A 14,307-nucleotide genomic window follows, 5' to 3' on the forward strand; every position below is an offset into this window, starting at 1 on the left:
TTATTTGGATAATTTGCAGTTTGGAGGTGAGGGGTTTGAGAGCTGGGACATCACGGACAGCAGGGACAGCAGGGACAAAAGGAACAGCAGGATCATCAGAGACAGCAGGAACATTAGGGACACAGGGACAACAGGAACATCAGGGACAGCAGGAACACCAGAGACAACAGGAACATCACGGACAGCAGGAACATCAGGGTCAACAGGAACATCACAGACAGCAGGAACATCAGGGACATCAGGGACAACAGGAACAACAGGAACATTAGGGACAGTTGACAGGGTGGTGGAGCTAATAATGGATGTTGAGGCAGTAGAAGTAGTAGTAGTAGAAGTAGAAGTAGTAGTAGTAGAAGTAGTAGAAGTAGTAGTACTAGAAGTAGTAGTAGTAGAAGTAGTAGTAGAAGTAGTAGTAGTTGTTGTAGTAGTAGTAGTAGTAGTAGTAGTAGAAGTAGTAGTAGTTGTTGTAGTAGTAGAAGTAGTAGTAGTTGTTGTAGTAGTAGTAGTAGAAGTAGTAGTAGTATTAGTGGCCGAAGAAGTAGCAGTAGTGTCAAACGGGGGCTCCTCCTCTTCTTCCTCCTCATCGCCCTCCTCCTTTGACAGACGCTGTTCGTCTGGCACATATGGCTTCCCAGCAGCTGCTGTCGTTTCTATTGTCCAGTTCACAAATCTGGAGACTAGAGTGTAGACACCAGGTGACTCCTTCTCACCACAGGCGACGGGTCCCCAGCTCACAATCCCCACCTCATACCAGAGACCGTCCTTCACGTATTTGCACACCAGGGGCCCGCCACTGTCACCCTGTGGAGGAAAGGAAAGAAATGACACAGCCAGTACTGAATGATCTTGTTCCTACACTAACACTGTTTATAAGTAAGAGGCAATAGATGAATATTGTTTAAATCAGTAGAAGGTCTTGGTTTATCTTATTCTAATTCTATTCTTAGGCCTATATATAGTCTTATGTGTCTATGACTGACACTACTAGAAAGCAAGTGATGAATCAGTCCCTGTCTGTGCTATTAAACACACAAACACACATGTAACATCATGATTACATAATCATAGTTACATTATCTAGCACTCAAATAACAGGGACTTGAAGCAAGCAGGAAAAATTGTCGAGCCAGAGTAGAGGTTTGCCAACTTGTTAGGATTTTGGAGCAAGTGTTGGAGTTGGAGCAGTGGCATAGCCATGGGTGGGCCCAGGTGGTCCCAGGCCCACTTACTTTGGGCTGAGGCCCACCCAGCAGTGGCACTTCTCTGATATGGCTAGTGTCATTCCGCAATCCCCACCAGCTCAAGATTCCTGGCATCTCTCCCTTCCCTCCCCTCCCCCACAGGCATTCTGACATCTCAACTCCACCCACCTCAACTCCCCTGCACCTTCGAAAGCCTTCATGTTTTGCTGGCAGCAAGCAGTAAGTCATACCCGCTGCTTGTGCCAGTCCTAAGCCTTTCCTTTTGATGCAACTTCCTGATTCCACACAGGTGCTACCAGGTCAGAGGGACGGCTCAGGGCTGGCATGTGCAGCAGGTATGAATTGCTGCTCACTGCCAGCAAAGAAATAAAGACTTTCAAAGGGGGGGGGAGGGGGGGGAAGTTGAGAAGGTGTCCAGTCGCCTGGGGGAGTAGGCAAAGGAGAGATGCTGGGGCCGGGGTTCTCGTGCCTGCCCACTTGGAGCTCAGGCCCACCCAAAATTGGGTGTCTGGCTATGCCCCTGAGTTGAAGCAGAACAAAAAACTATTTTGGCTACTTGGACTGCAATTTCTGGCACAGAGCAGGTGACTTCTACTACTAATACCAGTGCCAGCCATTGGAATGCAGTGCAAGGAGTAGATGTTGTGTTCCAAAGGTGCTGGGGACAAGTTTTTTGTACCAATTCAAAAGTGGAGTGGTTTCCTACCAGTGGGCAAGCATAGCACGCCTGCACAGGGATGTCCCTGAAATAAAGAAGAATTTGCACTATTTGGGCATGACATAAGGAGGAGCGTTCATCAGATGTAGAGACTAATAATGTAGAAAGAACTGAATGGGCCCTGGGTGGATAAATTAAGATCCCCCCACCCCATAATGCCATCTGTCCCAAGGTAATAGGGACTGAGGGGGAGGGATTTGGAGGTAAACAAACCTTGCATCATTTATCGTTTACCATTTATTACATTTGCTATACTGCTTTCATTGTGAGCAAAATAAAGCTGTTTAAAGTAAAAGCAATAAAACATTTTTTAAAAATGTAAAGACAGAAAGGAACACCATTTGTAGATAAGACAGAACATACTCCCATTATCACTGAGACACTAAACTTAGTCAGAAGAGCAACCACATCAGATAAACAAGTATACATTTTATTTTATTTGTACCCCGCGCTTTCCCACTCATGGCAGGCTCAATGCGGCTTACATATTGTATACAGGTACTTATTTGTACCTGGGGCAATGGAGGGTTAAGTGACTTGCCCAAAGTCACAAGGAACTGCCTGTGCCTGAAGTGGGAATCGAACTCAGTTCCCCAGGACCAAAGTCCACCACCCTAACCACTAGGCCACTCCTCCACTGTTGCTACTATTTGAGATTCTACATGGAATGTAGAAGTCGGCCCTTGCAGATCACCAATGTGGCCGCGCAGGCTTCTGCTTCTGTGAGTCTGACGTCCTGCAGGACGTCAGACTCACAGAAACAGAAGCCTGCGCAGCCTTCTACATGGAATGTTGCTAGTGGAATAGCAACATTCCATGTAGAATCTCCAATAGTATCTATTTTATTTTTGTTACATTTGTACCCTGCGCTTTCCCACTCATGGCAGGCTCAATGCAGCTTACATGGGGCAATGGAGGGTTAAGTGACTTGCCCAGAGTCACAAGGAGCTGCCTGTGCCTGAAGTGGGAATCGAACTCAGTTCCTCAGGACCAAAGTCCATCACCCTAACCACTAGGCCACTCCTCCAGTGTTGCTACTATTTGAGATTCTACATGGAATGTAGAAGTCGGCCCTTGCAGATCACCAATGTGGCCGCGCAGGCTTCTGCTTCTGTGAGTGCAGGACGTCAGCCTCACAGAAACAGAAGCCTGCGCAGCCTTCTACATGGAATGTTGCTAGTGGAATAGCAACATTCCATGTAGAATCTCCAATAGTAGCAACATTCCATGTAGAATCTCCAATAGTATCTATTTTATTTTTGTTACATTTGTACCCCGCGCTTTCCCACTTATGGCAGGCTCAATGCGGCAATGGAGTGTTAAGTGACTTGCCCAGAGTCATAAGGAGCTGCCTGTGCCTGAAGTGGGAATCAAACTCAGTTCCTCAGGACCAAAGTCCACCACCCTAACCACTAGGCCACTCCTCCACATGGAGGGGCATTTTTGATATGACGTCTAAGTCCGACTTTAGACCTTTTGTAAAAAACATCCAAAATCTGAATAGGAAAGAAGTTCATTTTCAAAAAAGAAAAACATCTATCTTTTGTTTTCCAAAATACTGTTTCTGAAAAGGTTTTGTTCTTTGGACGTTTTGTTTTTTTGGTCCATTCAAAAAAAAAAACAACAACTAAAAACGTCCAAGTAAAAACATAGAAAATCAAGCCTTTGGGATGTAGAAGGGGCCAGCATTTTTAGTAGACTGGTCTCCCAGACATCCCAGGAGAATGGGGCATCCTAGAGGGCACTGCAGTGGACTTAAAAACAGGCTCCCAGATACACATCTCACCGTTGCTCCCTTATCTTGTCTGCTCAGGCCCCCAAAACCCAACCAAAACCCACTGCCCACAACTGTACACCACTACAATAGCCCTTATGGGTGAAGGGGGCACCTATATGTGGGTATAGTGGGTTTCTGGTGAGTTTTGGAGGACTCACAGTTTCCACCACAAATGTGACAGGCAGAGAGAGATAGGGACCAGAGTCACCTAAGCCATGTTGACTGCACTGACCACTACGCTACTCCAGAGACCTGCATGCTGCTGTAATAGACCTGGCTTTAACATCTGAGCCTGTCATACAGGCTGCTAAATCATAATTGTATTCACATTTGTGGGGGGTGAGAGGGGGTCAGTGACCACTGGGGGGTATTGGGGTCACTCCTGATTCCTTCCAGTGGTTATCTGATCATTTCGGGCACCCTTTTGTGCCTTATTCGTTATAAAAACAGGTCTAGCTCAAAACATCTTAGTTTTAGTCCTGGACACCTTTGTTTTGTTCCATTATGGCTGAAAAATATCCAAGTGTTAGGAACACCCAGATCCCACCCTTAACATGCCCCTGACACACCCCCTTGTGATTTGAACACACTTCTGATGGACTTCATAGAAAAACGTCTAAAATTTGGTTTTGAAAATACCAATTTGGATGTTTTTATGAGATAAACATCCAAATGCAGATTTAAGCCACTTTTTGACGTTTTTCTCTTTTGAAAATGAGCCAAGACTGTCAACAAAAGTACAAGAGAGAACCAATAAGTCAGACACAGAGACAAGACAACCCAAACAAGCAGCATCCCTCCTAACTAAACCTAAACCCTGACCTCCCGCTGCAGGATGAGTCCAGACCAAAATATAAAATGCTTGCTGGATCAAGGAAATCCCCTTAAGCTACCAGTTGTAGGGGATGCCTTTGATGCAGCCTGTTGGGCGAAACATGTCGGATGTATCCCCTTGACCGACTGAGAAAGATGTTAGAAATCTTCATGATAAGATGAATACTCTCTGTTGTTTTATATAAAGGAGAAATATCAAGTAAAAGTTATATTTGCTATGAAAAGTTTTAGTGAAGATAAGAAAGTCACTTAACCCTCCATTGCCCCATGTAAGCCGCATTGAGCCTGCCATTAGTGGGAAAGCGCAGGGTACAAATGTAACAAAAAAAATGAACAATTAAAGAATATAGGTGCTTGTGACCTGGATTGGCCACTGTTGGAAACAGGATACTGGGCTAGAAATGAAACTCGGGTATAAATATAAAGTATAACATACCATGTAAAATGAGTTTATCTTGTTGGGCTGCCTTAATTTACTATGTTACAATGTTAGATGGACCATTGGTCTGACCCAGTATGGCTATTCTTATGACCTGTGATGAGGAGGATACATAAAGCTTACGGGGAATGAAGTATTGAGCCTTTGAGTGACACTGCTGTGGTCCATGATAAAGTAAGAGAGAGAAGAGTTGATTATATATAGAGTGTGTTTCCTAAAGCTGACATATTACAATTAATAAACTCAGAAAAATATACTTTTTCAACCTTTGTTGTTTTTCTTTTTTCTTAACTCTCTTTCCAGGGTCTCCTGTCACTTTGATATTTCTTCTCTGTCTATGTCTACTATCCATCTTTGGTCCCTATCTCCATCATCCCCTCATGTTCAGCACCTGCCCTAACAGTGTCCCTATCCCTTTGCTTATCCAGCTTGTCACCTCTCTCTTTCCTTCTTTCTACCATGCCCATCCTCCCCTCCCTTCTCCACAGACTGGCATCATTCTTTCACTCTACTGGTTCAGTGTATCTCCACTTCAGGTTCCAGTCTCTCATTTCTCTCCCCTTCATGGTCCAGCATCTCTGCCCCCTCCCTTTTCTGATCTCTCTCACTCACTCTATCTTCCCTCCACTCACCCCCATCAGTCTAACATTATCTCTCACCTTTTCCTCCCCAGGTCTCTCTCTTTCTTCCCTCTGCCTCAACCTTCCCACCCCAGTGGAACCTCGAGAGAAATATTTTGGGTGGTAACAGGGAGGCAAGGTAGGTAGGTATGGGGAGAGGCAAGCCAAAGTAACATTTTCCTCCTAAACCTTTATATATTATAAAAGACAATGTAAGAAAATCTCAAGGGCCTTCTATTCATAAAGAATCCCACCAGTAGTTTCAGCCTTTTCTAGTTTATTTTTCCATTCTTGCTCTGATTTCTAAGCTTCCTTTTTCTATTATCGTTTCTATTCTTTCATCCTTCCCTCTGGTTTTCTGCCATCTTTCTTCTTTTATACATTTCTTTCCTATTTCTTTTGTTTCCCTTTGGTACTTCTTTATCCTGCTCATACTCTTTCCCCTCTTTCTCACATTCCTTGGTCCTCTCTTTCTCACCCAATGCTCACCCCTTTCCACCCCTCACATACTGTCCTCCTTTGGTTCATATCCTTTACCTCTTTCTTTCATCTTTATTCTTTTTCACCTCTTCTCTCACCACCCTTTTTCTCCCTTTATCTCTTCTTATTCTCCCGCCTCTTCTTTACCTCCACCCTCTCATCTCTCTTTTCCCTTCACAATCTCACATTTTCCCCAACTCTAATCTCCCTCTTCTCCCTCTTGCCTTACCTTCACTCCTCTTTCCTCATTTCCCACCTCTTCTTCCCCCTGTACCTTTCCCCATGCTCTCCTTTTCCATTTTTCCTCTCTCACCTTGATAGCTCACCCCCATTGCCCCTTCTCTCTCAACATTTTCCTGCCTCCATTTCTGTCTTCCCCACCCCTCTCAACTCTCTCCACTTCCCTCCAATGCCTCATCTCTCCCTTTCATTACATGTCCATCCTTGGCCCCCTTGGCCCCCTCTCTCTTTGTGCCTGTGTTCTTCCGTAATGCAATGGATCCTCTCTCCCACCTGCTTCCATTGTTTCCTAACCTTCTCTTGTTCAGCCCTCAATTTCCTGAGTCACGCAGGGCAACTCAGCAAGATGAAGTTGTGTAAGGAGTGCTGGTTGCTCAGGGGAAGATTAACATCCATTTATTATTTTTGCTGTAGGGTTGGCTCAAGACAATTTGCTGCCTGAGACAAAGGATGAGATATGATGCCTCCCTCCAAAGCTTTTCTTGTTTTGCCGCGACTGCTGCTGCTCATCAAGAGACGCAGCAGCGGCGACAGTGGATCCCATGGGAGTGTGGAAGTCTTGCAAGGCTGCCGCTTGAACTCTCGGCAGCCATTTTGAATCGGTGCCAACACGGGAGGCAGCAAGACAGTCTACAGCCGCTCCAGGCAGGAAAGAGGGGGCTCTTTCCTGCCCCGAAGAGGTCACTAGACCACCAGGACACTACAGTATTATAAAGGAGTGGAGGGGAGGATAGGACACCCTTAGGCCTGCCTGCCCACCCGCCACACTGCCCATTTGTCCACAAATCCAGACAAACGGTCAGGCTGGCATAACTTGTCCTGTTGCATGGTCGTGTCCTCAAAAAGAGGACATGTCTGGGTAAAACCAGACGTATGGTAATCTTACTTATTCCCAACTTACTGGGCTTACACTAGGCATCAGCCTAGTTGTACCAGCGTGTGTGTGTGTGGGGGGGTGGGTTACATACGCAAATGCATATGCATGTAAATACAAAAGCACAATAATAACTTAGAAATAGAATAGATAAGGCCAGTGAAGTCCATCTATTTTCTTCTGAATTTACATCTTAGTACAATGCCATAGGCGCCAGTTAATCTCAGATATTTCCCTCACTTATTCACAACTAAGTATCCTTTAGGCCTATCCTGGGCCCTCTCAAATTCTATTCTTTTTGTCTCCACCACTTTCCCAAAAAACTGTTTCATGCATTCACCATCCTTTCTGTGAAGAAATATTTCCATACGTTACTCATGAGTGTACCCATATCATCAGCTCTTCTAAAACGTTCTTTTCACTGAAAAGGTTTTTTACTTCCTGCACATTATGGGTCCTTTTATTAAGGTGCACTAATCCATGTGTTGAGGAGTAGCCTAATGGTTAGCACAACAGGCTGAGAACAGGGGTAACTGGGCTTGATTCCCACTGCAGCTCCCCGTGACTCTGGGCAAGGGGGCATGAAGGTACAAAAACAATACCCATATCTAACGTAAACCACTTTGAATGTAACCACAGAAAGGCAGTATGTCAACTCTCATCCCCTTTCTCTATTTATATCTTAAAGGTATTGAAATATTTCTATCATAACCCCCACCCCCCCCACCCCAGCATATACATATTTAGGTCCTTAAATCTCATCTCATTGGGCCGTGACATCCAATATCTCAAACTGTATTATAAGTAAAATGTAACCTGGCAAGAGCTAGGTCCTCCTTCTTCATGGCCAGCACATAACATGTTCCACGATAATTGTTCGTACCAGTCTTGACATGTTTTGAACTTTATCAGGAGTACCAGCGCCTTCCGTAATTTTCTTTCAACCCTATAGTTGTCTGTAAAAAAACAGAACATAATTTCCCGAACAGAAGTAAATCTAACCCTCCATGTAACTTAGCAGCTTTGCAGATGGGACAAGGCAGTGGCTCAACAGCAGTGTTGTACAGTGCATACTGCCATGAGACGAGGCCTGGGCTTTATTCCTGATTTAGGAATTGCACTCCCTGGGTCAGCAAGAGCTGGAAATGCTGCAGAAGCATTCAGGTTTCAAGTTTGTTATCCCACCAATCAGCAAGGCCTTCTGTGTGGTTTACAAAAATTTAAAAAATAGACATTAGCAGTGAAGGGATAAAGTTACAATCTTAAAGGAAAATGCAGAAAGAGTAAATATATAGCTGTGTGTCTCAGAAGCCAACCCTCTTGCCCTTTTGTACATAATTATATTATAATAAGAGAAGAGATATGATAGAGGTCTATAAAATAATGAGTGGAGTGGAAAGGATAGACGTGAAGCACCTGTTTACTCTTTTCAAGAATAAGTACATAAGTAATGCCACACTGGGAAAAGACCAAAGGTCCATCGAGCCCAGCATCTTGTCCACGACAGCGGCCAATCCAGGCCAAGGGCACCTGGCAAGCTACCCAAACGTACAAACATTCTATACATGTTATTCCCGGAATTGTGGATTTTCCCAAGTCCACTTAGGCGACCCTCAGGGGGAGGAATGCTGGCTTCGGCCTAATCCCTGGTAAGCCTTTCCTCAGCTGAGAGGTGCCCAGCTCTACCACCGGCTGCCTTTCAGGTGCTGTGGAGGACTTGCAGCTCATCTGCATATCCTTACAGCCTTCTCCGGGGTGACACCCAGGTCCACTCCGATCCACTCAGGGCCTCCGCTCTAGGTGCCCAGTGCTCCCACCAGGTGCTGTGGAGGACTTGCAGCCCTTCTGCATTTCCTCACAGCTGTATCCTGGGTGACTCCAGTTCCACCCCGATCTTCCCAGGGCCCTCGCTCCAAGTGCACAGAGTTTCCAGGTGCTTTTTGGCTAGGATCAGGGGACCCTCAGGGGGAGGAATGCTGGCTTCGGCCTAACCCCTGGTAAGCCTTTCCTCAGCAGAGAGGTGCCCAGCTCTACCACCGGCTGCCTTTTAGGTGCTTTGGAGGACTTGCAGCTCATCTGCATATCCTTACAGCCTTCTCTGGGGTGACACCCAGGTCCACTCCGATCCACTCAGGGCCTCCGCTCTAGGTGCATTTTTCTCTTTACATCTAATCTTCTTCCCAGTTGCTAAAGTACCTCAGTCATTTATGGCCCCTATTCACATTCTCTTCCTAGCCCTGTCCCTTCCTAATCTTTTCCCTCACCCCCTACCTCTCTCCACTACAGGAACTCACTGCCCATCCATCGATTTCATCACCTCACCTTCTCTCCTACCCTCTTCCTCCCTCTTGGCTTTTAATCTCCGCCTCTTTCTTCCATCCATTTTGCCTTCCCCATTCCACCTAAATACCTCTCGCCTTCGACGCCTTCGTGGCCACACCTCTCCTACTCTCCTCCGCTCTCTTTTACTCCTTCTCTTACTCTCAGCCGGTGACATCAATCCCAATCCTGGCCCCCCTCACCAACTATTATCCCAACAATACAGATCTCACCGCGACCTCTCTAACCTCATCTCTATTTCTCTACTCCCCTCCTCTTCTCTGCCCTTCTCTTGCGCCCTATGGAATGCCCGCTCTATCTGTAACAAACTCGCCTATATCCAGGACCTCTTTATCTCACGTCACCTCCATCTGCTCGCCATGAAACCTGGCTCTGCCCTGATGACTCTGCTTCAGTCGCAGCCCTGTGCCATGGCGGTTATCTATTTTCACATACTCCTCGCCCTGCTGGCCGTGGGGGCGGTGTTGGACTACTTCTCTCTCCCTCCTCCAGATTTCAACCCCTTCTTCCACCTCAATCTCACTGTTTTTCCTCCTTTGAAGTCCACTCTATCCGCCTTTTCTCTCCTCTGCCTCTTCGAATAGCGGTCATTTATCGTCTCCCTGATAAGTCCCTTTCATCCTTTCTCAGTGACTTTGACGCCTGGCTTGCCTTCTTCCATGATCCTTCCTCCCCCTCTCTCATCCTTGGTGACTTTAATATTCCTGCTAATGAGCCTTCCAACTCTTATATTTCCAAGTTACTCGCTTTAACATCCTCCTTTAATCTCCAACTATGCTCCCCCACTCATCAAAATGGTCACTGTCTTGATCTCATCTTCTCCTCCAACTGTTCACCCTCTAGTTTCCTTGCCTCTGATCTTCCCTCCTCTGATCACCATCTTATAACTTTCACACTTAAATCTCCTCCCTCCCAGTCCCGTCCTATCTTATCTAATTTATCTAGGAATCTTCACGATATTGACCCTTCATCTCTATCCTCCCATGTTTCAAATCTCCTCTCTACTGTGGCACCATCAACGTCTGTCAACGAGGCTGTTTCTTCTTACAACAATACTCTATCCTCTGCCTTAGACACTCTTGCACCTTTGATGACCCGCCCTGTAAGGCGTACAAAACCCCAACCTTGGCTGACTTCTAATATCCGCTACCTACGTTCCTGTACCCGCTCCGCCGAACGCCTCTGGCGGAAATCTCGGTCCCTTGCTGATTTCTTACACTTTAAGTTCATGCTGACCTCCTTCCAATCTGCTCTTTTACGTGCCAAACAGGATTATTATATCCAACTGACCAACTCTCTTGGCTCTAATCCTCGACTTCTCTTCACCACATTGAACTCTCTCCTCAAGGTGCCCCCTCCCCCAACTCCCCCTTCATTATCTCCTCAGACCCTTGCTGAATTCTTTCACAACAAGGTTCAAAAGATAAACCTTGCTTTCTCTACCTCACCACCTCTCCCTCCACTAGTACGTTCCCCTCTCTCTCCTTCCCCTCATTCCCTTTCCTCCTTTCCTGAAGTTACTATTGAGGAAACTACACTTCTCCTTTCTTCCTCAAAATGTACCACCTGTTCCTCTGATCCCATTCCCACCCACCTTCTTAATGCCATCTCTCCTGCTCTTATTCCTTTTATCTGTCACATTCTCAACCTCTCACTTTCCACTGCGACTGTCCCTGCTGCCTTTAAACATGCTGTGGTCACACCTCTCCTTAAGAAGCCTTCACTCGACCCTACTTGTCCCTCTAATTACCGACCCATCTCCCTCCTTCCTTTTCTCTCCAAACTACTTGAGCGTGCTGTTCACCGCCGCTGCCTTGATTTTCTCTCCTCACATGCTGTTCTTGACCCACTACAATCTGGTTTTCGCCCTCTCCACTCAACCGAAACTGCGCTTACTAAAGTCTCCAATGACCTATTACTGGCTAAATCCAGAGGTCAATATTCTATCCTCATTCTTCTTGATCTTTCCGCTGCTTTTGACACTGTCGATCACAGCATACTTCTCGATACCCTGTCCTCACTTGGATTCCAGGGCTCTGTCCTTTCCTGGTTCTCTTCCTACCTCTCCCTCCGCACCTTTAGTGTTCACTCTGGTGGATCCTCTTCTACTTCTATCCCTCTGCCTGTTGGCGTACCTCAGGGTTCTGTTCTTGGTCCCCTCCTCTTTTCTATCTACACTTCTTCCCTTGGTTCATTAATCTCATCCCATGGCTTTTCCTACCATCTCTATGCTGATGACTTCCAAATCTACCTTTCTACCCCTGATATCTCACCTTGCATCCAAACCAAAGTTTCAGCATGCTTGTCTGACATTGCTGTCTGGATGTCTGAACGCCACCTGAAATTAAATATGACCAAAACCGAGCTTCTCATTTTCCCCCCCAAACCCACCTCCCCGCTCCCCCCGTTTTCTATTTCTGTTGATGGCTCTCTCATTCTCCCTGTCTCCTCAGCTCGAAACCTTGGGGTCATCTTTGACTCTTCTCTCTCCTTCTCTGCTCATATCCAGCAGATTGCCAAGATCTGTCGTTTCTTTCTTTACAACATCCGTAAAATCCGCCCCTTTCTTTCCGAGCACTCTACCAAAATCCTCATCCACACCCTTGTCACCTCTCGTTTAGACTACTGCAATCTGCTTCTTGCTGGCCTCCCACTTAGTCACCTCTCCCCTCTCCAGTCGGTTCAAAACTCTGCTGCCCGTCTCATCTTCCGCCAGGGTCGCTTTACTCATACTACTCCTCTCCTCAAGACCCTTCACTGGCTCCCTATCCGTTTTCGCATCCTGTTCAAACTTCTTCTACTAACCTATAAATGTACTCACTCTGCTGCTCCCCAGTATCTCTCCACACTCGTCCTTCCTACACCCCTTCCCATGCACTCCACTCCATGGATAAATCCTTCTTATCTGTTCCCTTCTCCACTACTGCCAACTCCAGACTTCGCGCCTTCTGTCTCGCTGCACCCTACGCCTGGAATAAACTTCCTGAGCCCCTACGTCTTGCCCCATCCTTGGCCACCTTTAAATCTAGACTGAAATCCCACCTCTTTAACATTGCTTTTGACTCGTAACCACTTGTAACCACTCGCCTCCACCTACCCTCCTCTCTTCCTTCCCGTTCACATTAATTGATTTGATTTGCTTACTTTATTTATTTTTTGTCTATTAGATTGTAAGCTCTTTGAGCAGGGACTGTCTTTCTTCTATGTTTGTGCAGCGCTGCGTACGCCTTGTAGCGCTATAGAAATGCTAAATAGTAGTAGTAGTAGTAGTAGTAGCTAACCGCCTTCACCATGTTCTCCGGCAACAAATTCCAGAGTTTAATTACGAGTTTAATTACATGTTTTCTCTGTCCATGATAAGTCTAATAAGCACTGATCTACAGCAGGGGTTCTCCACCCAGTCCTCAGGACACACTAAGCCAGTCAGGTTTTCAGGATATCCACAATGAATATGCATAAGACAAATTTGCATGTACCACCTCCTTGGTATGCAAATTTATCTCCTGCATATTTATTGTGAGAGAAGAGCACTGGCTCCCAATTTCACATAGAATAACTTTCAAGATTCTAACATAATTCTATAAAGTTTATCATTCTGAGATGCCAATGACTTTATCCCATTTCTTGATAACTTATTTATCACTTAGGCCTCTGAGATCATCGGAACTAAATTTGTTAGTTATACCTTCTTTTAGTGTCATTTATCTAGATTCCATTTATGATTCCATATTTAGTGCGATGGGTCCTTTGCTATTGAACCATCTACCTAATTAGCTGCATCTAATGCCTTTATATTTATAATTTAGGAAACAAAAGCATTTTTGTCTAATGATGTCTTTAATGATTAGCATATTTTGAGCAGTGGCTTGATTTTTGTTGGCGTGGCAGACAGAGCAGAAGCCTGTAGCATATGGATAACTCTTTTCTATCTCTTCCTATGACTGGACATTGAAGTAAATTTTCTTCCACTTTTCTGACTTTTAATTATTGCTTTCTTATTCTGTCTTATATTAATTGTAAACGGCTTGCTGATATTAGATTGTAAGCTCTTTGAGCAGGGACTGTCTTTCTTCTATGTTTGTGCAGCGCTGCGTACGCCTTGTAGCGCTATAGAAATGCTAAATAGTAGTAGTAGTAGTATTATTACCTCAGTGGTATATCAAGTTTCAACAAACTAAACTAAACATATTCACTTCCAGTCTTCGAGGACTGCAAACAGGTCAGATTTTCAGGCTATCCTTAATGAATATACATGACAGAGATTTTCATATAATGGAGGTAGTAGGCATGATAAACTCACGAATATTTATTAGGGATCCCTATTCTGGCCAGACTCCCCTTGTAACTGTTGTCATGATTGTAATTATTATCTGCTGGATTCTATATAGCGCGCCTAGAGATCCACGCTGAAATCGACATGGATTCTATAACACCTCGGGCAACTTAATTGGCTTAACAAGCTAATGAGCGCTGATAGCACTTAATAAGCAATAATGAGCACTAATTGTCACTGATTAGAATTTAGGTTCACAACTCACTAAGCGTATTCTACCATGATGTACGCTGAAGTTCTAACGCACACAGGCAAAAAGGGGCATGGTTATGGTAGGGAAAATATGCGTTTTGTGGGCGTTCCGAAATGTGAGTGCCTAGTTATAGAATATGGCCTAGTGCACCTAAATCTACGCGCAGGGATTTACGCCATGTTTTCATCAGTGTATATGGATGCGCGTAGATTTAGGCACTGAAACATCAACTAAGTGTATTGTGCCGATTATAGAAT

At 45.3% G+C, this 14,307-nt stretch overlaps 1 protein-coding gene across 1 annotated transcript in view; it reads right to left on the bottom strand.

Annotated features, from left to right (window-relative positions):
* The window catches only part of LOC115458277 (chymotrypsinogen A-like), a 35,497-nt gene continuing 21,190 nt past the window's right edge, over window positions 1–14,307 (bottom strand). Inside the window, exons 4-6 of the mRNA XM_030188141.1 lie at window positions 8,001–8,140; window positions 557–801; window positions 1–292 (exon numbers count right to left, since the gene is read on the bottom strand). Coding sequence (XP_030044001.1) covers window positions 1–292; window positions 557–801; window positions 8,001–8,140 — 677 coding nt within the window. The remainder of the gene's footprint in view (window positions 293–556; window positions 802–8,000; window positions 8,141–14,307) is intronic.

The sequence above is a fragment of the Microcaecilia unicolor genome, chromosome 14 (assembly GCF_901765095.1).
Source record: "Microcaecilia unicolor chromosome 14, aMicUni1.1, whole genome shotgun sequence".
NCBI lineage: Eukaryota > Metazoa > Chordata > Amphibia > Gymnophiona > Siphonopidae > Microcaecilia > Microcaecilia unicolor.